The sequence below is a fragment of the Lissotriton helveticus genome, chromosome 7, assembly GCF_964261635.1.
Source record: "Lissotriton helveticus chromosome 7, aLisHel1.1, whole genome shotgun sequence".
NCBI lineage: Eukaryota > Metazoa > Chordata > Amphibia > Caudata > Salamandridae > Lissotriton > Lissotriton helveticus.
In genome coordinates this window covers 406300839-406328494 of record NC_136068.1, presented here as the reverse complement: position 1 = coordinate 406328494, position 27656 = coordinate 406300839, and the positions used below count along the sequence as shown (strand labels likewise).

At 39.6% G+C, this 27656-nt stretch overlaps 1 protein-coding gene across 1 annotated transcript; it reads left to right on the top strand.

The window, feature by feature from the left end:
* The first annotated feature begins 4467 nt into the window (after positions 1-4467).
* Positions 4468-5388, top strand: LOC144766791 (olfactory receptor 4E2-like). The gene has a single exon (XM_078650522.1). The coding sequence runs from the start codon at positions 4468-4470 to the stop codon at positions 5386-5388; it is 921 nt and encodes a 306-aa protein (XP_078506648.1).
* Positions 5389-27656: the final 22268 nt, after the last annotated feature.

Below are 27656 nucleotides of genomic sequence, written 5' to 3'. Positions count from 1 at the left end.
ATCTGCTACGGAGCTCTAACTGGGGGCTTGGCAGACCAGAGCTCTGGTTTTCTTTTCAAGTTTGGGCATCCCAAATATTTCAAAAAGGTGCGCCTAAGGGTCTTGATCACAGCATGCAGACTATGGTCACAGGTCAGAAGGCTTCACGGAATACCCTATTATTGTCAGTTGGCTCCCCTTAACAGTCTTGCTTGCCTAGTTGCCTCCTGGGCAGAGGCCAACATTTGAGTCAATGGTTTTCACCCTCTCAAGAGTTTGTTCTAGCTCCTCAGGTGTTATCCCTGATTTGATGTCGTTTTGGGGTTCCACTGGTGAATCTCATTCCCTGCTTTTCTCCAGATTTCGCTCTCTGGGGTGCATTGGGCACCGATCCCCTCACAAGTCCTTGGCTTGTGGGTCTCCTCTACACATTCCCTTTAATATCATTGATTATATAGGTTCTAGCTCGCCTTCTCAGGGAACAATCGGAAGTGGTATTGTGCTTCCTTTGTGGGTTCAGGGGCTGTGGTACCCTCTTCTTAGGATTTTAGCTCTGGAACAGGAGTGGCTTCTTCCTCTGGATCTGTTCCCCCTGTAAGTCTCTGTTATTCCAGTGCAGACAATAACCAAGTTAACACTATCAGTCTGGAGATTGAGAGGGACAGTTTCCTGAATATGGGTCTCTCTGTCTGTATCCCGGTCTCTACAGTCTTCCAGATGAGCTTCTATGAATAAGGTTTTTGAGCATTATTTGAGTTCATTTGGTAGACAGTGCAGGGAGAGGTCTGTATCTCTTGTTTCTGTTCCTACTACTGACATTTTTTAGTTTCTTCTGAGGGGTTTGATATGAGCCTTTCTCTTGCAACTATTGAGCTTCAGTGGTTATCCATTAAGATGTGTTGTGCTCTCTGAGACAATCTGTACTCCATTGAACGGATGGCCTCCAAACTCTTTCAAGATTAAGACATAAAATCTGCAACTCTTTACTCCATGGGATACTCCTTTGGTCGTTTCATACCTAATGGAGTCCCCATATGAACCCTTGAAGTCTGTTTATTTTAAATGTCTTACCCTGAAGGTTTTCTTTTAGTGGCCATTACCAATGCAAGACATTTGGGAGAACTAAATAACCTGGTCTGTTGCCATCCATATTTGCGAATGTTTGATGACAGAGATTTGTTAATGCTCTTGATCCTATGTTCTTGCTGAAGGTCAATTCTACGTTTCACTGTGACCAAGACATTGTTCTACCTGTTTTAGAGCAGGAGGTGTGTGAACCTGACCCATCTCCACCTCTGCAGGATGTGGTTCATGTTCTGAGGATTTACCTCTCGAGATCCTCTGCGTTTTGGCAGTCTGTAAGCCTTTTTCTCAATTTTGGTTATGTGAAAAAGGGTAAAAATCCTCTATCTTGTCCCGATGGATAAAGATGGTAATTTTCTCAGTTTATCTATCTCAAGGTAGAGAAATACCAGAAGAGAGCAAAGCGCACCCTACTAGAGGTATGGCAGTTTCTTGGGCAGAATGGTCTGGTGTTTGCCTTAAAGGCATCCGCGAGAAGTGCCAATGGTCCTCACCATCCACTTTTATTTCCCATTGTAGGTTGTAGATTATTTAGGGGTCCCAATTCTGTTTTGGTTCGGGAATCTTAAAAGCTACAAGATCTTTTTCATAGTTGTATTCTTTTTGGTCCCTCTGTAATCTGATTGATTGTTCTTTATATCCTTCAGGTGTTTTGGGAGTTGGGGCTTTTGCTGGAGGTTTTTGTGCTCCTGCTCCGAAGGATTGATAAATAAAGATTTCTTCTTGCTGTTTTTGTATTCCTTGTGGTTTTTCATGGAGCTGCGGAAAGGTGATTTTTCTTTGGCATTTCTCTACCAAGTCAGGAATGGGACAAGGAAGGGAAGAAGAGGAGGTAATGCTCTAATTACTTACTGGTATCTTCATTACTCGGATTCTTTCCTACTTGTCCCATTCCCTGTGTTCCTCACTTTCCTTCCAATTATTTCATCAGCCTGCGTTTTGGGTCTTTGTACAAAACAGGCAATGCCTGGGGAGGGGTTATATGGATCTTTTTGTTTGACCCTTTCATAGAAAAGGAAGAAACAGCTTGACAGTGGTGGAGACAGGTAGTGAATAGGCACAATCCCCCTACCACCAAGTAAGGAATAGGCACAATACCTACAACCAAGTCAGGAATAGGATGAGTAAGGAAGAATCAGACTCTTAAAGATTACTAGTAAGTAATCCGAGTAGTTATTACTGCAACATCCATAGGTCAACCACTTACTGAAAAGAGTTGGAATCTTACATTTGCTCCAAAACTTCAGAACCTTTTTGCATGAGACCACTACACCAATAATGACATCACACATATATGAACTAAAGATAAGATGACAGAGTTACAAGAGCTAACTGCATAGGTTGCACTCCTGCAATGTCTTTTTTGAAGAAATGGATGATCAATTCCTTCCAAAACTGAAGGATAGATTTTTGCGTATTATCTTTTCGAAGGCCCTTTTGGCACTTCACAAGGAAATGTAAATAGACATGCAGGCAGGCATATCCATCCTACAAAATTCACGAACATACAAAGGCCTTGGTTGGAATGGAGTTAGGCTATGAATATGAGATCTCACAATCCACTTCTATCTACTTTATATTGTAATGTCAAGACAAAAAGACAAAAAAGGTTTTATTTGTTAAGGAACTCCTACGGAGGTCCACAAAATGCATCAATACAGTGAAAAAGACTATTTTAAATACAATACAAAAAATATTTCCCTTTTTCCTAAAATACAACAATAGATTAAAAAGTGCAGCAGAAGGGTGAATATGCTTTTTTGTACAGTAATGGCAACTAATACCAGGATTTTAAATAAACCCTAATAAATAGACAAAAAAGTTTTAAAAAATTGGAATATCCTATAACAGACCATTTCATTTGGTGGGGATATAACACATTTTCTGGCCTCCTGGGCTGAATGAATATTAAATTTAATAAATAATGGTCTTAAAAACAAGCACCTTGCCCTTTGTAATTCCGGACACACAAATGAAACATGATTAAGATCCTGGATTTTAGTATAACATAATTTGTAAATTCTCTCCTCTTTCGGGATATTATCCCATATGCCAGTAACATCTCTTAAGGGCAACAGATTAATTCTCAAAAGAAGCATCAGTCTTCTAATCCCATGTGGGTGATTCCAGATTAAATAAGGTTGTGGCCTTTTCCCCAAGGCACTACCACAAACCAACTCATTTTGGGACTTAGATTTACTTAGAGCAATATCTCTTGCTTTGCCAATAGAGCTTACAGACTTCTTTATGAACAGCTTCAATGCTGACTTTGGCATAGGAGAATTACTACTTAAACTGAGACCAAATAAGTCATTTGCATAAGCAAATGATCTAAGAAATGCTGAATGATCCTTTAGCTTGTCAAAGATTTCCACTCTCAGGGCAGCCCTGAGGGAACCCTCATCTCCCCAGAGGACAGCGTTCCCCCACCTCAGGACCGCTGACAAAGCTCAAATAAAAGAGGAGACTAAACCAAATTCCAAGCGTAAAACATGAGGGGCGGCCAGAGAATTTAGATTAAAAATGTGGCGGAAGAACCGGCCTTCAGTCGCGTCAAAGGCGAGCCAGTAATTATTATCCAATACTTCTGCAGCATAGGTTAATGAGGGCGGAATTTTAACCTTAAATACTGACAGGACATGACCAAAATGACGTCTCCCACAGATTCTATAAAATCTGTTCAGAAATCTAGCCTGGGAGGTGGCCTTACCAACACATAATTTAATATGTTCTGGGTCTCACCCATTTTTTGCAAAACCTTTCCCAGATATAAATATGAGTTGACCAATTCCAGTACTTCATGCCCTAACAACCACTTATACTCTTTCTTTATTCTATGACCTTTTTTGCGGAAGATATTGTAATGTGTTTCCTTAATGTCTCTTAAGTCATTACTGGCTCTTTCAGTTATACCTAAGATATTTGGTATGGAAACCTGACAAAGATTATTAGTCTTTGTTTATGATCACTATAGGAATTGAAGTGGGCTGTCCTTTGAACAGCATGGCACATCCTTTTGTTCACAAAGCTATACATTATGGATACTAAAAGAGCATGCATAAACTTGCAAGCCACTCATAATAGGGTCTGAGTGATTTGTATGGGCAACTTAAGTTTATCAATAGTATTTTGTGCACTTTATGAACTGTAGGGGTTCAATGGCAGGAATACATTGACTATAACTACCAATGAAGAATGTCATAACTCACTACATGCAGTGGCCCCAATTATTATGAACATGCAGAACATCTGTCATTTTTACAGTCAACGTTTTGTGTGCCAGTGAATTATATTTTTGCATGTTTTATTGTTTAGTAAACGTAATTAGTTATGCCACACTTGATTTGCAATGCCATTTCTTATTTCCAAACAGGACATCCACATGTGAGTTAAAATCCAAGCACCATGGTGAACAAAACTACTGTAGAAGACTTTCTGCTATTAGGTTTTTCTGAAAAACAAAATCTAGAAATCTTACTTTTATTGGTGTTTTTGATGTTCTACATTCTGACATTACTTGGAAATCTACTCATCATCGTGACAGTGAAAGGAGACTCATCTCTTCACTCTCCCATGTACTATTTCCTCAGTAACATGTCATTTGTTGACTTGTGCTTTACATCTGTTACAACCCCTAACATGCTTGTGAACTTGTTAACTAAGAGAAAAAACATATCCTACAATGGATGTATGTCCCAAATTTTCTTCTTCCACTTGTTTGGTGGTGTGGAAATGTTCATGCTCACAATCATGGCTTTTGGTCGATATATGGCTATATGCAATCCTTTGCGTTACACCACCATCATGAACTGGCGAGTTTGTAGCTTGCTGGTATTTGCTTGCTGGGTCGGCGGAGCTGTGCACTCCACAGCACAGATTTTTTCATTGATGACCATGTCATTTTGTGGACCAAATGAAGTTGACCATTTCTTTTGCGATATCCCACCCTTACTCACCTTAGCATGCACGGACACCTTTGTTAGCGAAGTCTTGTTTATATCCAATGGTGGAGTGATCTCAATGGTGTCTTTTACCATACTGGTCGTTTCTTACACATTGATCCTGCTCTCAGTAAGACAGCGCTCAGCCGAAGGGAAGCGTAAGGCCCTTTCCACATGTGGTGCCCACCTTACTGTTGTTACTATATTTTTTGGACCCTGTATCTTCATTTACATGAGACCCGCCACCAAGTTTCCAGTGGACAAGATAGTTGCAGTTTTCTATGCTGTTATAACACCGGTGCTTAACCCTATAATCTATACTTTGCGTAATGTAAAAGTAAAAATAGCCATGAAGAACCTTGTTAGCAAAAGAATATCTGCTTGACATAAAATGTTAGCATAATGAGGAAATTATTTATGTCTGCCATGTACCTTGCATACAAGACCTTGTGGCTGAAAAGTTTATAAATAGGTTGCTGCTTACTTGCTCCTAAAACCTATCTTGCATTCCAGGGGTCAAATGTACACATTTTAGGGACTGTGATTTCCTAATTGCAATCCTAAACAAATTACAATTAGGAAAAAGAAATTCCTAATGCATAAACTCATTAAATTTTATTTAGCAATTCTTAATATCGCAATTAGGAGATAGAAATTCCTAATGCATTAAACCCATTGAGTTTCCTTTAGCGATTCTTACTGGGGTCGCAATCAACCTACCTCTTTACTATCAGTGTGAATCCCTATTTGATTTTTGCAGCTGGAATCCACCAATGGGCTTAAATTATGAAAACTATTTGTATTGTTTGAAACCCACAATCATTGATAAAGGAATTGTTCTGAAACAAGTCTGTGAGTATGTTCTTTAATTACTTGGAAATTAGTGCTCTGATTTCTCCTTTGAATACGTGTAACCCACATCCCAGACGGATGCACCCTCTTCAAGAGTTCAGCAGCCTTGGTGGCACTTTCTCGAAGTTACATTATTGGCTGACAGAACCACCACAAAGACATCACACTGTCGGCTGCGTTCTGTAAATTATACAAGTTTAAGGTGACAAGTAATTCTGCTTTCACCTGTGGTAGATTGATGAAGAAATGGCAAAGTCGAGGGGCACTTTTACCTCTTGGCACTTTGCAGGGTAAATCAGGGTAAATCAAGAAATAAGGACTCTGATTATCGCCATAACAGTTTGTTTTTAAAGCAATTCTTGACTGTTTGCTCTGTACCATTTAAGGAGAAATGGGATATTGGAAATGATTTCTGCACATTTGTAAGATCTAAACAGAGCATAGACATTGCCATCTGGGTAATAATATTGTATTTATTTATTTATATAATTTATAAAGCGCCTGAATCACCCCAAATGGGGTATCTCTGCGCTAGGGACAACTGTTGGTATGAATAACAGAGTTAAAAAAGTAACGTTTTTATTTTTTTCCTAAAACCTAAGTAATATGTAGTGAGACGAATCTCACAAGGTAGTTGATTCCACAGTTTGGGGGCCAGGTAGGAGAAAGATTTACCTCCCAACCTGGCTTGTCTTATGCAAGGGATGACGAGCAGGCCTTTACCTTCAGAACGAAAGGAGCGGGCGGAACATATTTCACTAGCTTATCAGCTAGGTAGGCAGGACCCATCTGGTTTATACCTTTGAAAACAATACAACAGATTTTAAAATGTATTTTTTTGCAAACAGGCAGCCAGTGGAGTTTGTGCAACAGGGGACATGAGGGGGCCCTGTAAGGAGCACTGGTTACCAGACGGGCAGCTGTGTTCTGAACCACCTGAAGACCTTGCAAAGTGGATTCCTTACCGGAGATCAGCAAAGCATTGCTGAAATCCAAACGACTAAGTACCAAAGCATGAACCAAGGTTTTACGTGTAGATGTGGGTAAAACATTTAAAACCGTGCGAAGGAGACTTAGGGCATGGAAGCAGGTTCTTTTTGTGGCAGCTATTTGTTCATCCATGTTGAGATCCTTATCCATTAACACCCCTAGGTTTTTTACAACTGTCTTGGGAAGAGGTGCTGACCCTAAATCCTCAGGCCACCAACTAGGAGACCAGCTGGTTATCGCATCCTTGAAGAGTATTATTTCTGTCTTCCCAGCGTTCAACTGCAAGAAATTACTGCTCATCCATGATTTTATGGTTCTCATGTCTTCTTTGAACAAACGGTAGTGTCATTCTTGTAAGATAAAATAAGTTGTGTGTCGTCCGCTTAGGAGATCGGGATAAACCCGATCTTCCTAAGCAATGCTGAAAGGGGGGCGACATACACATTAACAAGGATGGACTCAGACAGGACCCCTGCGGTACCCTTTTGGTGACAGGTGTGGTCTTGGAAGTAAAAGGTCAGAGATTCACTGTTTGGGTCCTGTCTTTAAGGAAGTCCTGAAGCCAGTCCAGGGCAGAATCCTGGAAACCTATAGTACGCAGTCTATCCAGCAGGATTTGATGAGAGATGGTGTCAAAAGCGGCGGACAGATCAAGCAGTATAAGAATCACCGCTTGACCAGCGTCTGCCTGCATGCGAATGTCATCTGTTAGGTTCACCAGGGCTAGTTCCGTACTGTGCCTGGGGCAGAATCCTGACTGAGATTGATCTAAACAGTTGGAAGCTTCTATAAAGGCAGAGAGATGGCTGTTGATGTGCCTTTCCAATAGTTTACTATAAAGGGGAAGCAATGAAATAGGACAGTAGTTGGACACATCATTTGGAGACAGTTTAAGATTTTTCCTAATGGGCATGATCTGCGCATCCTTCCATTCTTTGGGAAGATAACCCTGTTTGATGGAGCAGTTGAGAATAGAGCTAGGAGGCTCTGCTAATTCTACTGTAAGTTTTTAAACTATATTAGTGGGCAATACATCTTTGGGAGAACCTGATTTGGCAGATTTTAATAAAGATTCAGTATTCTGAATGGTAAGCAAAGGAAACTCTGTTAGAAAAAACTGATTATTATGATCCGGGCCAAGTCAGACAACAGGTTGGGATTAGTGTTAGTAGAAGAGGATATTATCCTATTGTAAATGTTCTCTATTTTTTGTGTGAAATAAGTAGCTATATTATCGCAAAGAGATTGAGTGGGGTCCTCTACTGGATTGCAAGCTTTAGGATTAATAAGAGTGTTGAGAATATGGAAGATCATTTTGGAAGTATTACCTGATTGCTCAAGTTGGATAGCTATATGATTTTTCCGTGCAGATTAAAAAATGTTATGGCAAATGACTAGGGCCACTTTATACTGTTCCTTGGTAGTGGGATCTTTAATATGACACCACTGACGTTCTAATCTTTTGCATTTACTTTTTCTGTTTGCAGATTCACTGAATACCAGGGCGTCTGAATGCGAGTGGGGGCCAACATGATTTTTTTTCCGGAATAAGAACATCTAAAGTGGATTTGATAGTATTTTGAAAGGTCGACAAAAGATTGTCGACTGTGTCCGATGAAGATTAATATTCAGGCTTAAATGCTTCGCGAAATTGACTTGGAGCAAGTTTGTGCTATTGTCTATATGTAATTTCTTACAATAAGGAGTTAGGTCCGGTACATGGAGATGGCTGGACCATCAATAAATTGTATAAAAAAGCAATTGCCAACTTCACATTACTTTTCGCCTCACAATTGAGGAAAACAAACCAAAATTACTATGTAGTTTGTTTGGTATATCTACTTGATACCTTTTTTTTGCAAGTATTTTTTGATTGAAAAAGACATAAATACATACAACACTTTCAACATAAATTCACTAAACAAACAATTACATTCCACATTACATATATATACACTGTATCAATGTTTATCAACATTAGATTTATATTCACAAAATTATCTCTGATTCTAATCTAAAACCAAAGGACAAAGTAAACATTGAAGTACTTGTTGTTCAAAATACAGCAACTTAATGCATTTCAATTTGTAAATATCATTTGATCTGTTGCAACTAAATGCATTCCTGATTTAGATGCCGACGCGTTTCAAACCCAATCTGATACTTTATGGGTTCTCATCAGGGCTCTGTCTCTTTTATTTATCTACAGGATTATGTAAAACAGAAAAAGGAATTCTATTTTAGTATTTAGTTGTATTTCTTTACTTCTTCCCCCATTCCTTCCTCCATTCACATATAGCACAACTTGTACCTGAATTCCAGCGTATCGCCGGTCGTCTGCTTTACAATTCACTTGCTAGCTCTTATGTTTCTTTATCTACAATATAAAGTATATTTATAAGGGAATTTAGATTTTATTTGGGAGCTCGGGAACTCGTTTACAAAAGCATTGCGAAAAGCCTACCTTTACAGATCTTTATCTTCGTGTGGGCACCCTTCTCAATTATTTGTTTCGTAGTATATTCGATCACTGGGTTAAATTGAAAAAACTTTGATTTAGTGTTTGTTTTTATTTTGTTAACCTGATTATTCTCCTTCCAGGGCAGTTTCTAGGACATACCTGATCTCAGTTAGGCGCATTCATGCACGGGGTGCTGCACGTCTCAGCTTGTTGGATTAAAGGTTTGTCACTGTGTTTCCCTGCAAGTTTGAAAAAATTCCATCACCGAGGGGCAATCGTTTTGCTTCACTATCTCACCTTGCTTACATTCGAGGTGGCATACCTCTTTCCTTTGGTAGCGCGATCCCGTGCTGAGCGCTTCGTGCGTCTATGAGACGCTTGTTCCGCTTTCCTACTTTCTTTTCGTCCTCTCCAACAGTCTCCTGTGTATACACAGAGACCAAAATTTAGTTTCAAGAACATTTTGCTTAGTGTCAATTTTCATATTCGCGTCGCGCATCTTACCTGCTTCTCTTATGTGCCGAGTTTGGATCCGCTTAGTCCTTTGACGCCGCGGCCATCTTTTAGTGTGTTATTTATGTACCTGACAACCATTTGATGAATGGCGGCCATCTTTGAACGGGCAATTGTTCGAGCTTATAAGTTGGTTAACTTTGTTGTCTTGTTTAAACACAATGGTTAATATGTATTTAAACAAACAATGTATTACATTTTTGATTTTTACATAATGCAAAACGCTTGTTTCAATATTTAATGTCGTAGCTGTTTTTACATTATGCAAAAATGCTTGTTTCAGTTTTTAATGTGTGGCTTCCATTCCTAATTGTTCATCAACCCACATTAGTAGTACAGACAGAACATTATTGTAATCAGAGTCGCGAAACTTCTGATAACGTGTTTAATCCAGATAGAGCGCTATTAAATTTTAGGATCAGATAGGCTTCTTTCTGCAGAAGTAGCTTTTCTGTATCAATGGAACATTTTGACTGGTTTACATTGTATAGGACCGACCATCTGAATTCAGTTTCTCCATGTTGCTGGTCAATAAAGTGTCCAACCATAGGGGCTGATATCACCTTATTTTTGATACGGGACCTGTGTTGTGTTATTCACACATTTATTTGCTGGTTAGTCTTCCCAATGTAGATTTTTGAACATGGGCACATGACTACATACACGACATTTCGTGTCCGACAGTTGGAGAAACCAACATGTTTCCATTTAATGTTGGCATGTTGAAATTCTCTTCCCTCAATCGTATTGGCACAGGACACGCAATTTCCACACTTGTGGTGTCCTTCAGTTGGTTTTAACCCCCAATGAGATAGTAAATCGCTCTTTGGTTTGGGCAAAGCTATTTCTGCACGCACTATATTTTGACCAATGCTTCGGTTTTTTTTGTAGGCAAACAATGGGCGAGGTAATGGGCATTCTAAGTTCTCAAGAAGGTGCCAGTTTTTTAAGACCATTTGTCTGATCTTATGAGTATCGGGAACAAATGTAGTCACACAGACTAGTCTGTTTGGTTCTTGTTTTTCTTTTACTTCCAATAAACATTCCCGCAGTGTAAAGCGGGCCCTCTTGTAGGAATGCTTTAACATTTTGCGTGGATAGCCTCTATTCTTCATTTCCCCACAGAATGTTTCTGCATAATGATCATACTCTCCTATTTGCGTACAATTTCTCCTAATTCGGAGTAGCTGGCCATATGGCAAATTTGCCTTTAGGCTCCTGGGGTGTGCACTACGGTGATGTAGTATTGTGTTTTTGTCGGTTTTCTTTTTATATAATGATGATTGCAAACAGCCCTCAACACATATAATTTGAACATCTAGAAACGTCATTTTTGTGCTACTCGACTTAATAGAGAATTTTATATCTGGATGTCTCAAGTTGAAGAGATGTGACTGTTCCCTTGAAGCATATATTGGATCTAGCTAGAATCTAGCTATAGCACATTCATTAATGGAATCACAGAAACATACAGTGTAATTCAAAAGGTACACAAATATTTATTAAAATGACAAAGATAAAAACCAATTCACAATTGTAAATCATCTATTACAAGAAACAAGTAAAATTATTGGTCAACTAAAAAAACAGTTAGACAATTTCTTGTGACCTGCACAATGAAATGGACAGACAAAAGGTTGCAAAACATGAAAATTGTAAGATACAGTTGTACATTCAATACTCCAATTTGATCACTCCCTGGTCATGTAGACAAAAACTTGTATATCACCAAGGGAGGAGAAGATTTGAATTATACTGGGTTTTAGGCGTCGACGCGTTTCGGTGGTAATGCAGTATTTATCTTCCACCTTTTTCAAGACAACAAGTTCGGTGTCTGTCTTTTTACAGGGTCTTTGCCATTGTCCTGTAGTTAAATGTGTCGTAGTGGGAATGATATACACCACGATGCTGGGCAGTTGAAGTATTTCTCAAAGCTGCCGGAATTGTTCCATCTTAGGAATGAGTAGATGTCGTGCAAAGTAAAATGAACTTATTATAGGTTCAATTAAAATGTCGGTTTGGTTGTTGTTTTTGCCGCCGTCAAGAGGGAATCATAAATAAGAGTTCCAAACGTCTGGGCGGTAACCTTGACTGGAGAAGTATACTCTCCTTTAACTGCGGATGAATCGCGCTGTCTCGGGGTGTCTGGTACGAGTGACAGACACCCCGAGACAGCGCGATTCATCCGCAGTTAAAGGAGAGTATACTTCTCCAGTCAAGGTTACCGCCCAGACGTTTGGAACTCTTATTTATGATTCCCTCTTGACGGCGGCAAAAACAACAACCAAACCGACATTTTAATTGAACCTATAATAAGTTCATTTTACTTTGCACGACATCTACTCATTCCTAAGATGGAACAATTCCGGCAGCTTTGAGAAATACTTCAACTGCCCAGCATCGTGGTGTATATCATTCCCACTACGACACATTTAACTACAGGACAATGGCAAAGACCCTGTAAAAAGACAGACACCGAACTTGTTGTCTTGAAAAAGGTGGAAGATAAATACTGCATTACCACCGAAACGCGTCGACGCCTAAAACCCAGTATAATTCAAATCTTCTCCTCCCTTGGTGATATACAAGTTTTTGTCTACATGACCAGGGAGTGATCAAATTGGAGTATTGAATGTACAACTGTATCTTACAATTTTCATGTTTTGCAACCTTTTGTCTGTCCATTTCATTGTGCAGGTCACAAGAAATTGTCTAACTGTTTTTTTAGTTGACCAATAATTTTACTTGTTTCTTGTAATAGATGATTTACAATTGTGAATTGGTTTTTATCTTTGTCATTTTAATAAATATTTGTGTACCTTTTGAATTACACTGTATGTTTCTGTGATTCCATTAATGAATGTGCTATAGCTAGATTCTAGCTAGATCCAATATATGCTTCAAGGGAACAGTCACATCTCTTCAGGTTTAATACCCTATTTCCCTTGTTTATTCCAAGGGGTTCCTCTCTCTTTCTTTTATATGTCTCAAGTTGAGCCATTCGTGGAACTGCATCAACTCCGCGTGGCTCCCCTGCCACAGGAGCCACATGTCATCGATGTAGCGAAGCCACTGAATTATGTGTCCCTTGTGTGGGTTGTTATTATCCACAAACTTTCTTTCGTACTCGGCCATAAACAATACGGCCATCTCCGGAGCATAAGGACATCCCATTGCTGTCCCTTTTGTCTGCATAAAGAACATATTATTAAATCTGAAGTAGTTTTTTCTCAAGGCGACTTCTGCTAGTTTGAGGATGAATTGAGTGGGGACTCTATGCGGTCTTTCTCGGGCATCGAGGTAGAGCTCCATTATTTCTAATGCCTCCTCCTAGGGAATCTGGGTATATAAAGACGTAACGTCCATAGTTACCATCAAGTGATTTCCAGGATCAAACAGGGTTCCCTCTACTTTATTTAGAAAATCAACAGTGTCTCTCAGATATGACTTGACTTTGTTTACAAAGGGTTTTAAAAAGAAGTCAACATATTTGACTAGTGGTTCTAGACACGAGTCACATCCGGAGACGATTGGGCGTCCCGGGGGCTCGTTAGGTTTTTATGGATTTTAGGGAGGAAGTAGAGGAGGGGGGTCCTCGGGAATTTCTTCACCAAGAACTCCCCCTCCTTTGGTCCTACAAAGCCACTTTCCCTCCCTTGTTGAATGATTGATGCTATGATGCCTTGTATCTCCTTCGTGGGATCTTCTTTTAGCTGCCTGTACCACATTTGGTTGTTGACTTGTGATCAAGCCTCAGCTAAGTATTTCTCCCTAGGCCAAATGACAACTGCACCGCCTTTATGGGCCTGCTTGAGCACAATAGAGGTATCGTTTTTAAGACTTTTTAATGCAGCTCTTTGGCCCTTAGTGATGTTTTGTTGGACATGTTTCTTACTTTTTTCGAGTTTGTTTATTGAGGACAGCATAGTTTGCTCAAAAGCTAGTACCTGCTTGGGTATATTTTGGTTCGGTACAACGGCTGACCGGTTCCTTAAACCGGTTGTTTCAGTATCCACACTCGGTGGTTGATTAGCAAAAAAGACCTTAAGTCTTATTTTGCGGCAAAACTCTATAGTTTCGAGTTTTATTTTGGTAAAATCTGTCTGTTGACTTGGGACAAATTTTAATCCAAGGTTTAGGACAGACTCCTCCTCTCTCGTCAATTCTCTGGATGACAGGTTAACTATAGTAGAGGGGGTTTCTATGATTTGTAAAAAAATGTCCTTGTTCTCATTTCCCTGGGTATCTTGAATCTTGCTTTTGGTTGCTGTCCTTTCCCTAAAAAAGAGACCTTTTTCTTATTAGGATTGCCCCGAGAGTCTGTTCCTGATCCTGATGAATCGGACGACGAGGTCTCAGAAAATGTCTTGAATCTATTTCTGGATCTACCTTGATACTTGTATAGAGCACCCCGTGAGTCAGCTTGTGTGTAGAATTCCTCCTTCAAAAAAGGGTATCCCTCTCGAGTGAAAACAATTTAGAGTCTCTCTCGTATTGTGCAGTTTTAATTGTAATAGTTATATCTTTAAAGGAAAGAATCTCTTTCTCTATCTTCTCAAGCAATGCTTTTGCATCCGGTATCACCTCACTGTCTTTGATTGATTGGGATAGATCTTCTATTTCTTGTAATTCTTTTGCGCAGAGTCTTTGAGCTGTCTCTATTGTATGGACCATTAGGTCCCTGCTACATTTAGTATTTATGCAGCTAAATCCCTTTCTGTACTCAGCATCTTCCGCGAATATGACTGGAATGTTCTTAACCTGGAGTCCCCAGGGTATCGTTCCTCCCCTTAGATGTTTCAACAGGAAGAGTCCGTGGAGCTCGGTACGGATATGTTTTTTACTCAGTCTAATCAGTTTGTGTGATTCATTTTGCTGTTGTGCGGTGGTACCTAATGTGACATTAGCAAATGGGGCAGAAGCAATCAGGTTCTGTATCTGGCTTTCCGTAAATGACAAAGTATCTTTTTTTAGTCATTACTCTGAAGGGACAAATTGCCCCTTCTCTCACCTCTTATTTCTCTAATTCTAGAGCTGGACTTATTTGTGTCCCCCTAGCACTCTCGCGGGTATTCTCCCGCTCTGGCTGCATCGACGACGTGTGGCTCCTGTGGCAGGGGAGCCGCGCGGAGTTGATGCAGTTCCACGAATGGCTCAACTTGAGACATCCAGATATAAAATTCTCTATTGAGTCGAGTAGCACAAAAATGACGTTTCTAGATGTTCAAATTATATGTGTTGAGGGCTGTTTGCAATCATCATTATATAAAAAGAAAACTGACAAAAACACAATACTACATCACCGTAGTGCACACCCCAGGAGCCATATGGCCAGCTACTCCGAATTAGGAGAAATTGCACGCAAATAGGAGACTATGATCATTATGCAGAAACATTCTGTGGCGAAATGAAGAATAGAGGCTATCCACGCAAAATGTTAAAGCATTCCTACAAGAGGGCCCGCTTTACACCGCAAGAATGTTTATTGGGAGTAAAAGAAAAACAAGAACTAAACAGACTAGTCTGTGTGACTACATTTGGTACCGATACTCATAAGATCAGACAAATGGTCTTAAAAAACTGGCACCTTCTTGAGAACTAGAATGCCCATTTCCTCGCCCATTGTTTGCCTACAAAAAAAAACGAAGCATTGGTCAAAATATAGTGCGTGCAGAAATAGCTTTGCCCAAACCGAAGAGCGATTTACTGTCTCATTGGGGGTTAAAACCAACTGAAGGACACCACAAGTGTGGAAATTGTGTGTCCTGTGCCAATACGATTGAGGGAAAAGAATTTCAACATGCCAACATTAAATGGAAACATGTTGGTTTCTCCAACTGTCGGACATGAAATGTCGTGTATGTAGTCATGTGCCCATGTTCAAAAATCTACATTGGGAAGACTAACCAGCAAATAAATGTGCGAATAACACAACACAGGTCCCGTATCAAAAATAAGGTGATATCAGCCCCTATGGTTGGACACTTTATTGACCAGCAACATGGGGAAACTGAATTCAGATGGTCGGTCCTATACAATGTAAACCAGTCAAAATGTTCCATTGATACAGAAAAGCTACTTCTGCAGAAAGAAGCATATCTGATCCTAAAATTTAATAGCGCTCTATCTGGATTAAACACGTTATCAGAAGTTTCGCGTCTCTGATTACAATAATGTTCTGTCTGTACTACTAATGTGGGTTGATAAACAATTAGGAATGGAAGCCACACATTAAAAACTGAAACGAGCATTTTTGCATAATGTAAAAACAGCTACGACATTAAATATTGAAACGAGCGTTTTGCATTATGTAAAAATCAAAAATGTAATACATTGTTTGTTTAAATACATATTAACCATTGTGTTTAAACAAGACAACAAAGTTAACCAACTTATAAGCTTGAAAAATTGCCCGTTCAAAGATGGCCGCCATTCATCAAATGGTTGTCAGGTGCATAAATAACACACTAAAAGATGGCTGCGGCGTCAAAGGACTAAGCGGATCCAAACTCGGCACATAAGAGAAGCAGGTAAGATGCGCAACGCGAATACGAAAATTGACACTAAGCAAAATGTTCTTGAAACTAAATGTTGGTCTCTGTGTATACACAGGAGACTGTTGGAGAGGACGAAAAGAGAGTAGGAAAGCGGAACAAGCGTCTCATAGACGCACGAAGCGCTCAGCGCGGGATCGCGCTACCAAAGGAAACAGGTATGCCACCTCGAATGTAAGCAAGGTGAAATAGTGAAGAAAAACGATTGCCCCTCGGTGATGGAATTTTTTCAAACTTGCAGGGAAACACAGTGACAAACCTTTAATCCAACAAGCCGATACGTGCAGCACCCCGCGCATGAATGCGCCTAACTGAGATCAGGTATGTCCTAGAAACTGCCCTTGAAGGAGAATAATCAGGTTAACAAAATAAAAACAAACACTAAATCAAAGTTTTTTCAATTTAACCCAGTGATCGAATATACTACGAAACAAATAATTGAGAAGGGTGCCCACACGAAGATAAAGATCTGTAAAGGTAGGCTTTTCGCAATGCTTTTGTAAACGAGTTCCCGAGCTCCCAAATAAAATCTAAATTCCCTTATAAATATACTTTATATTGTAGATAAAGAAACATAGGAGCTAGCAAGTGAATTGTAAAGCAGACGACCAGCGATACGCTGGAATTCAGGTACAAGTTGTGCCATATGCGAATGGAGGAAGGAATGGGGGAAGTAGTAAAGAAATACAACTAAATACTAAAATAGAATTCTTTTTTCTGTTTTACATAATCCTGTAGATAAACAAAAGAGACACAGCCCTGATGAGAACCCATAAAGTGACAGATTGGGTTTGAAACGCGTCGACATCTAAATCAGGAATGCATTTAGTTGCAGCAGATCAAATGATATTTACAAATTGAATGCATTAAGTTGCTGTATTTTATAATTGATACAGTGTATATATATATGTAATGTGGAATGTAATTGTTTGTTTAGTGAATTTATGTTGAAAGTGTTGTATGTATTTATGTGTCTTTTTCAAACAAAAAATACTTGAAATTTTTTTTTTAAGTGAGGCGAAAAGTAATGTGAAGTTGGCAATTGCTTTTTTATACAATTGTCTATAAGTAAGTCACGCTGATATGGCAACCAGAAAAGATTATGTAAGTGAACAACATGTGACTCCCTTTTCTATTTTTGCAGATGGAACCCGCCAATGGGCTTAAATTGTGAGAACTATTTGCATAGTTTGAAACCCACAAGCATTGATAAAGAAATTGCTCTGAAAAGCATATGTGAGTGGGTCATTTCCTTACTTGGAAATCCTTGAGTGCTCTAATTCTCTAATTTCTGTCATTATAACTGGTGACCAACCTGCCATGATGGATGCACCCGCTTTAAGAGTTTGTCAGCCTTGTTGGGACTTTCTTGAAGTTATAAATATATTGTTGGTTTTTAGTATATATATTTGAAGATTAAAGCTATTAATTGGAACAGTGACTCTTCTATATCATTGTTACCAGGGGCAAAAATGTTAAGAAATGTTACTGTATACTTACATGTTATATATTTGTTTATTTTCTTCTTCTTTTGCCTCGTGCCACACTTATGAGGAATAATGCCCTTTGCCTACATAGGCAGAATTGTTTTTTATCTAAGTGTTACGCAAACATGAGTGTTTGTGATATGTAACTCTTCCATGTCTCCTGATGGTATGCCCTGCAATGTGTATAATGTACTATAAACATTGCACAAAATGGATTCTCACCAGTTGATGAAGACAAGAAGCCGAAACGCTCCCTGAGAGACCGTTTATCCTGTTGGTGACCTGTGAACAATAAATCCATTTGGAATCAGCCCAGAGTGCCCCACCTTCTTTGTACAATTGTTGGAGGATCGGAATAATATATAAATAAATATATATATATATATATATATATATATATATATATATATATATATATATCACGCCCAAGCCGTGCTTCTCCAACTTGCCGAAAACACAGCAGAAACGGACACAAACCCGGATTCTTAAAGCAGCAGACGAAGACTTATTAAATCATGGTCTTACACGCAAGAATACACCCGACGCGTTTCAGTGCAGACGCACCTTAGTCATGAGTGTTTGATCTCATGCTGCATAGGTTTTTAAATAACACGTGACATTCAGTGTAAGTGAAAACAGACTCAACAACTAGTTGATACAAAGTGTCTCCGTGAAACTAAACATCTGTTCTATCGAACAAATGATAGAACACGCAAATAATCAGTGCAATAGTGTAAACATACAAGAACCGCATTGTCATTCTGCTTGCTGTTATTTACACTTGTGAAGACATATTCATAAATGAAAAATAAAAATGAGATCCATTCGTGCTGAATAGCCTAATGCAATTGTCAAAAGCTGGACTGAAGGGTACCACTGTTAAACACGGTTAAACTGAAAAATGTCAAGTTGCCTAACATCTCATACGTGAAATTAATCAATGAGTCATGGTTTAAAGCCCCAGTGGGCATGTAACAAAACAGTTGCCCTTCTTAGTGCAAAAATTAAATGATAGTTCATAAGTACAGCCCAAGTGGGCTTGTGCACGAAAATCATCAAGGGCCATCATAAGACTATAACAGCATACATGGTAAGATACATTCTGTTCGTGTCTTCAGCGTAAAGCGGTTCATATCTAAAAAACAAAAACTATTAACAACGTGTCATCTCTCTATCCGAGAATCATCAAAATAAAATACAGCAAAATCAAAAAACTTTAAAAACAACATTTGCTCTGCGGCTTCATTTACAATTCTGGTACAACTACGGAAGGCTTGTTAGTGCATTATCGGAAGGTACAGCTACTACCCTAGATGTACTGCTAGCTCCTCATCATGGTTGTGGCCTAGCGGGGTAAGCGTCCTATACTGTATAATCAGCTTAGACTCCAATCTGCGGAGTTCTTTCAATCTGTTACCTCCTCTTACGTCTGCCTTGACCGAATCTAAGACAGCAAAACTGAGAAGGTTGGTGTTTTGTTCATGATGGCTGTGAAAATGGCGAGCTATGGGGTATGATTTGTCTAAGTTCTTTATTGCACGTAAGTGCTCAAGGATCCGTATTTTGGCATTGTGAATTGTACTGCCAATGTAGGCCAGACAACAAGGGCAGAACAGTGCATACACCGCATATTCTGTATTGCATGTGGTGTGTTTTTTGATGATGTATGGACTACTCACTGATGAAAGGATACATTCCTTCTTGTTCCTGCTGTTTTTGCAGGCTTTACAGCTTCTGCAAGTGTAGAAACCTTGAACTCCTGGGATCCCTGTTTTGTTGGTTTCTACTGCTCTACAGAGAGTGTCTCTCAGAGATCTAGCTCTCTTGTACGTCATCTGTGGATTCTGTCCTATACAATCAATCAAATCTTTGTCCGTTCTAAGGACCGGCCAAAATTTGATCAAGCATTTTCGTACCGCATGTGTTTGTTTGCTGAATGTTGTTATAAAACGCAAATTCCGATTGTCACTATTTTTGTGTTCATCGCTTGCTGAGATCTTCTCAATCAGCAACGATTCTCTAGAACGTGTTGCTACTTCTTTCAAGGCTTTATTGATGGTTTTGCAAGTATAACCTCGTTGTAAAAAACGTTCAGTCATAGCTTCGCATTCATTTTCGAATGTGACCATTGTGCTGCAGTTGCGTTTCGCTCTCAGGAGCTCACCCAGCGGAATACTCTGGATGAGCGCATTAGAGTGGCAGCTGTCAGCACACAGCAAACTGTTGCCTGCGGTACTCTTCCTAAAGAGGCTGCTCTCAATTCTGCCATTTTCTATGAAAACATTAAGATCCAGAAATTCAATAGTGGTTTTGGACCAATTGTGGGTCAAGTGTAGATTAAAATTGTTCGTGTTCAATGTTTGCACAAACTCCTTAGCCTCTTCTTCCGTCCCACTCAATATACAAAAGATATCATCTATATACCTAATGTACATCTGAACTTTTTCATTGAAAATTGTGAGTTGACTAACTACTTCCTCTTCCCATAACCCCATATAGAGACCTGCAAATGATGGCGCAAAACAGGTCCCCATAGAGGTTCCAAGGATTTGGTGATAGATTTTGTTATCGAAGAGGAAGTAGTTCTGTTTGAGACAAACAGCTATCATTTCCAGCAGCATTTCTGTGTGGGAAGTGTAGGAGGCTGACCTATTCTCCAAAAAGTGTCTGCATGCTTCTACTCCTTTTTCCTGAGGTATACACGTGTACAGGCTAGACACGTCCATAGTCAACAGAGAATATTCATCATTCCATACTGTTTTCTCCAATTTACGCAGAAAATCCCCAGTGTCTTTCACAGCCTTGAAGGAAAAAATCTACATATCTAGACATGTTTTCCAAAAAACTCCCTCTCGATGACACAATGGGTCTCCCTGGTGGCTTGAGTGGCTCTTTATGTATTTTGGGTAGTAGGTATAGTGCTGGGAGCTTAGGGAATTTACACTCTAAAAATGTATATTCACTATCCTCAATCAACCCCAATCTTTTCCACTCAAGTAACTGTATACCAGATGATCTAACTGCATGTTCATACTCCATCCTGTTGCTTCTTTCGTATTTATCGGTTTCACTAAGTTGTCTAAGCCCTTCATTGATGTAATCACTTTTGGACAGGATAACTATATTTCCGCCCTTATCGGACTTCTTGATCACAATAGAATTGTCATTCTGTAAATCATTTAGGGCTATTCTCTGTGCTCTACTCACATTGCTCCACTTGTTGTAGTTGGTATTTTTGGCAATTCTCCATAATTCTTCACTTACTCCTTTCTCAAACACATCTATTGCATCATTTCTAATTTGAGGTACAAATACAGATTTAGGTCTGAAATCACTCCTCGCACTCAAATTAAAAGGAATGTTTTCAAGTTCGAGACTGGTATATGGATCGTTACTGCTAACATTTGCATCTGCTAGTACATTCATGGTGTGGAGTAATGCGACATCTCTTATACGCACATCACTAAGTGTGTCGGGCGGGGTGTCATTATTCAAATTAACCTTGGTGGCATGCCATTTTCTTAACCGTAATTTACGTGTAAAATAAAACAAGTCAATGCGACTTTGTGTGTAGTCAAAAGTGTTCGTAGGGCAAAAAGATAAACCTTTAGATAATAAGTCAATTTCAACCTTACTTAATGTCCTTGCTGATAAGTTGATGACTGTCTTCTCATCCATTATTTGTTCTTTGCTTGGCCCCTTGTTCGACTTCCCACAGGGCTGCTTGGATTTCCGGATGGCTTGTTTGTTCCTCTTTTTCCTCTGCCTCCTCTTCCTCGTTTTGGAAATCCTTCCGATCTGTTGCTGGACGGCCTGCCCTTGGCCACAAGATCGAACTCCATTAAAATGCTGGTTTTTACTCCAGTGTATTCTGATATAATTGAATAATCGCTGCCACTTGTGATACCACTACCACTGGCCCTACTGGTAACACTTGCTGCTGACCTGCTGTCATCAAGTTGCTGTTCTGCATTCGTCATGGTTGATGTATTCTGCATCTGCTGCACCGTGATATTCTTTCTGAGATAATCATATTTTTTAGAGAAATTGAGAATTTGACCTTTTTGATAGTCTACTAGATCACGTCGAAATTTACATTGTTTTTTTAACTTTATTTCACATTCAATTTTGTCCAGTCCTACTTCTATTCTATCCATTTCTTTTTGAAATTCATCCTCTGTGCAAAGTTTTTTTAATTCAGTTGTTAAATCTTCGATGACAGTACTCAGTTTATCGCAATCCTTTCGGGCAAAATTAACCAACATTTTTAGCATGTTTATAGAGCAGTTGTGGTTGTTGTCAATCCACTGCTCTACTAGTTCTGGATCAGGATCTTCGAATGTAGGCGTTATAAAAATGCGTAAGCCTCTCGGTACTCTTCCTACTTCAATATATTTGTTCAAAGTGGTCCCTTCCCACCATTTATTCTGTTGTTTCTTGCAGGCCTTCCATAGTCTATCCACGATTGTTTTCTTATTGTCAGGGGGAGTCGTACTAACTCCTGCCTTTTTCGTACTAGTTGATGCGTCGCTGATATGACATTCATCAAATAATTTGGTAGCCGCTTCAGAGCGTTTATCGTTTCTTGCTGTTGCCATTATATAATTGCACGAGGAACAATGTTATCCCTCGTTGTCTTCTACTGTCTACTTTCGGGTTTTAGACACGTTGTGCTCATTCTCCGAGCAATTCCGTGTCTGCTTTCAACTGGATTTTACCTTCCAGAATGGCGGCTTGCAGGAGATGTAAATCGGCGAACTCGAAAACTTCACTGTAGATCGTGCAGAGTCCGTTTCTCACACTCCTCTGGCCGCGTGATCAATTATCCAGTGGGCTGGGAGTTTACATTCAATCAAAGTCACAAAAGCGAGCAATATGTATATATATATGGACAAAACAATGTGGTTCCCACCGGAGCGCACTGCAACGGATGCCGACATGAGGCCGAACCAATGGCCTGAATGAATTATTTTAGATAAAAGTACGCCGCACTCAGTAAACCTTTGTTAAGTAAATTTATTCGTACAGAGCTACTCCGCCAGTAGAGCTTCTTTTTAGGATCTTGGTAGCAATCGTCACAGTACAGTGAGTAGGATCCCTTGAAGCTTTTTCTTATATCATGCGTTAAAGTGATTTGTATGTACATTATGTTCAACTCCCCGTTTCTATTCCGGAAGGGAATGCGCACTAGCATCTTTTTTTGTGAGCAGTTTCAGACAGGCAATATACTAGTAGGATCACTATAGGTATTTTTCATTCTGATTGTCTTCCTATTTAATCGCATCATACATTTTTATTTTGTTTATTCTTCTCTATAGCTATTGGAAACTAATATTGGACACCATATAGTTCATGAAGAATCTCTGGGAATTTTTAATCAAGATTGCGGATCTACACTTCTCTATGATGAATTGAATTTTCAAAGGTAGCTTTAAAGTATTGAATACAAGAACTTACTGAGTGACACTATCTGTCGGATACAATGGGGCCGATTCCGATTTGGGAAAAACCGCTCCAAATAGCCGTTCGGAGCATTTTTCCCATACAAATCGTACCCTGCAACGTCCCCCGTACGTACGACGAAGTACGATTCGTACCAGGAGCCGTACTCCGTATGAGTCGTACAGAGACCGTACGACTCTAATCTCCGTACGATTCTCCCTCGGAACCCGCTGTACGCAACATCTGTACGGTTCGTGGCTGGTTTTTATGACCCAGCAAGTATGATACATGTCGGGTACGCACAGTACGACCCTTTTCTATGGGAGCTGAAAACAGTCGTAAAAGCAGAGTTTGCGACGAAAGAGGTACGGAACGGCCCCCCTGGGTACAGTGCGTACCCCCCATGATCGCAGGGGTACACACCATACCCCTGCGATCATGGGGTGTATGAGCCATACCCCATGAACGATGGGTGTATGAGCCGTACCCCATGTACGATGGGTGAACGAGCCGTACCCCATGTACGATGGGTGTATGAGCCATACCCCATGTACGATGGGTGTATGAGCCATACCCCATGTACAATGGGTGTACCAGCCATACCCCATGTACGATGGGTGTACGAGCCGTACCCCATGTACAATGGGTACACCCATCGTACATGGGGTACGGCTCGTACATCCATCGTACATGGGGTACGGCTTGTACACCCATTGTACATGGGGTGCGGCTCGTACACCCCATGATCGCAGGGGTACGGTGCATACCCCTGCGATCATAGGGGGTACGGACCATACCGTGTGTATGTATTGGTGTGCTTTTCCGTACGACTCGCCCGTACCTGACGTAGACCGTACGAATCGCGTCCTCATACCCCGGTCCGGCTCATAGTCGTCGGGTCGTACGGCATGTGTACGAGTGGCTGGAATCCCGCTATATCATAGACATGCAACCAAAACATCCATATGGGATGAATAGCGGGGAAGAAATTATGGTACATTTAGGAAAATGAATCAATGATGGACAAATTATCCTGAAACTTTATTGAATTGATTTTAATTGTCCTTTGCTTTGCCTTTTGCAATTTTGATTTTCTTCTTTTTGTATGCTACATGGTGTAGCACTATGAGAGATCCAAGTAAGATAATTGTCCCTGCACCTCAGATGAAGTGATGTGGTTGCTATGAAAATCATGATTAATATTAGTGATGCTATTTATGACATGCCTATTAACAGAAAAGTACATTGAGAACTGAACTTGAATTCGGGTCAAAATCACAGGGCGCAAATGAATGCAGCTGGTGACCTGCCGATCCACGGCTTTATAGGAAAGTTACACCAGCTTGAGCGGCTGATACGCCGATACACGGCAATACAAGTTGTAGTAATATACTGCTTCGAAATCGCATAATTCTATGCTTTCTAAGATGGCCGCCACATTCGTGTAGGCGCATTTGTGATCTCGATACCGTCTTCTGTGTGAGAGGCGTGTCACAATGACGTATTTAAAGTAGCCGCTGGGTGGCGTTCTGTGTAAACACTGACGAAGGACTCACGTCCGAAACGCGTCTGTCTACGGCTGATGGTGAAATAAAGAAATACTTGCCTGCACCCCGGGAGTGCTGAACTTTGTTTTTCAAACAAATGGAGTCTGAGCCACAATTTTAAACGCGGGTACCGTCGCGTCTGAAGCACCCGCTCACGAGTGACCCGTGATTCACGGTACAACAGGAGCATCAAATATATATATATATATATATATATATATATATATATATATATATATATATATTCACTGAAAAAAATATACGGTTCACACATGTTATAGTTAGCTAGATATTTCACTCGTACAAAACCATTGAAATTCCCCCGTTATAGTTAGTTTAGCTAACTATAACTCGCGCGCCCGCATTGCATTGCTGATGACATCACATATTACATCACTCATGACATGGCCAGTGACATCACTCATGACATCACTGATGACATCTCATATGACGTCACTGATGACATCACTGATTACGTCATCCTTGTGAAAGAGCGGCAGACCTCCTCTCACCCTAATATTTCGGTCAATTTGCAAGGTTTTTTAATGCTAATTCCTAACTATAAGGTGTGTAAAACCTATGTTTTTTTCAGTGAATTTCAAAGGTTTTGTAAATGATAATTTTTATACTAATTTCCTACATTTTTCTTATAAATATTTATATTTATTTTACTTTTTAAGTTATATTTCATAATCTTAATGTAAAATAATAACAAAAGTACATTTAAAAATATTTTTTTATTAATTTTTTCCCCAATATGTTAAAATTAAATTCTATTTAATTCCTTTTTCATTGTTTTTTTTACTCTGTGCGTACCCGCGCATATGTTACGAATACGCTTTGACGTTACGCGTCGCATCAACGCTTCCGTGTGACGTCATATACGGCGCCCCGTACTCGAAAGGCACGAACGTTTTTAATTGTTTAAGTATTTAATGTACATACTAAGAGAATACATTATCTAGATAATTATGAAAATAGTTTTTTAAATATTTAATAAGCGTATATTACTTTTAAAAGCAATTACGCAAATCGCGGCGGGACGTCATACGTACTCGCATCGTAAGAGCACTGTAAGTGCACCGTAAGCGTACGCAAAGCCATGTGCCGTTTTTGTCCCATGGTGCACCGCATTGTAAATATGGTACATCCATGGTGGTGGTGTCAAGGTGCACAATAACTGGCATATTCCAGGGGATATGCCAGTTATTGTATATGTGCCCAATAGTGTTTTATTGTAGTCAATGGATTACTACATACTGATGAATGAGTCACTACAAAACTAAAACAGCAGTGACAGAGTGTTTGGTGGAAGTGTAAAGATACAGACTGGGCATTTGAAAGTTTAAAAGCCAAGTTTATAGGTGCATAGAAAAGGGCATTTATTATTTATTAATCTTCCCAACGCCCCAAGCGCCAGCACACCTTTCCGAAGATAGGTTTACGATTTACAAATGCTAGCATTTTTTTATTTAAGAAGTATAATAATAACAAATATTGATACTTTCTTTTTCTTCTAATGAAAACGATATATTTTTTAATGTTTTCTATTTAGATGTTTTTAATCATGAAAATGCAAAGAACACAGTTTACTGAGTAACGCTTTTTAAACTCTCCAATGTATGTAGATAATAATACTTTATACGTGTTACGATCGAAATCGAAACCTTTACAGCTTCAGAGTTTGTAACTTTTCCAAACACGTGCAGAAGAAAAACAGTTAAAACGTGAGCACGTGTAAACTACAAAACGTGACATCTAAATAGGCGGACCCACAGCTTCCTTCCGTAGACTACTAAACAACCAAAAACTATATAAACCACACCTACTGTGCAATTAGTTTAGTTTTCGCAAGTTATTTCTGAGTCGCCAATCTATGTTGCAGGTTCTGTTTTCTAGCATTGGATTCTCTTTTTGCATCAACAAACATATTCCGGAGTTGTAAGTTGTTTCAATATGGCATAGGCATAGTACTTAGTTATAATTTGCGGCTATTTGTCAATATTTGGGGCCAGATGTAGGAGCCTAAATACCGGTCGGTAACGGCCGATTTCGGCCGTTACCGACCGGTATTTAAGAATCGGCATGTAGGGGCATTTATTTTAACGAATCGGTAAATTTACCGATTCTGTAAAATACCGAATCGGTAAATTTACCGATTCTGTAAAATACCGAATCGGTAATTTTACTGATTCGGTAAATCCAAATGTATGTGGGACTCTCCTGTGTCCCAAAGGCCATACAGATTCGGTATTTTACCACCCAATTCAATTGGGTGGTAAAATACCGAATCCAGGTGTGCATGCACATGTGTGCATGCACACCTATGCCATGTGACAGACAGACATTGTGTGCCACATGGCACACATGCCTGTATTCGGGGTGCCAGAGGGTGTCAAAGTGACACCCCCTGCACCCTTGCAAAAATCGGTACTTACCGAATCGGTAAATACCGATTCGGTAATGCCCATTGAATCCTATGGGCTTCAAGGCCCATAGGAATTATAATGGGCAATACCGAATCGGTATTTACCGATTCGGTAAATACCGATTTTTACAGATTCGGTAATTCAATTACCGAATCTTCCTACATCTCCTACCTTCATATTTACCGATTCATAAATACCGAATCGGTAAAATTCGGTATTTATGAATCGGTAAATACGCTTTTCCTACATCTGGCCCTTAAACATTTACATCTAGAAAAAAAATGTATTGCATGTTTTTCGCTTTTTCTCTGTAACGTCAGCAGCTTGTTTTCAGAAACAGATAGATTATAATAAACATTTCTCCTTTTCTGGCTCCTT

What these genes read in the sequence shown, in the direction of transcription:
- LOC144766791 (XM_078650522.1), top strand. Translation starts at nt 4,468, where the DNA reads ATGGTGAACAAAACTACTGTAGAAGACTTTCTGCTATTAGGTTTTTCT.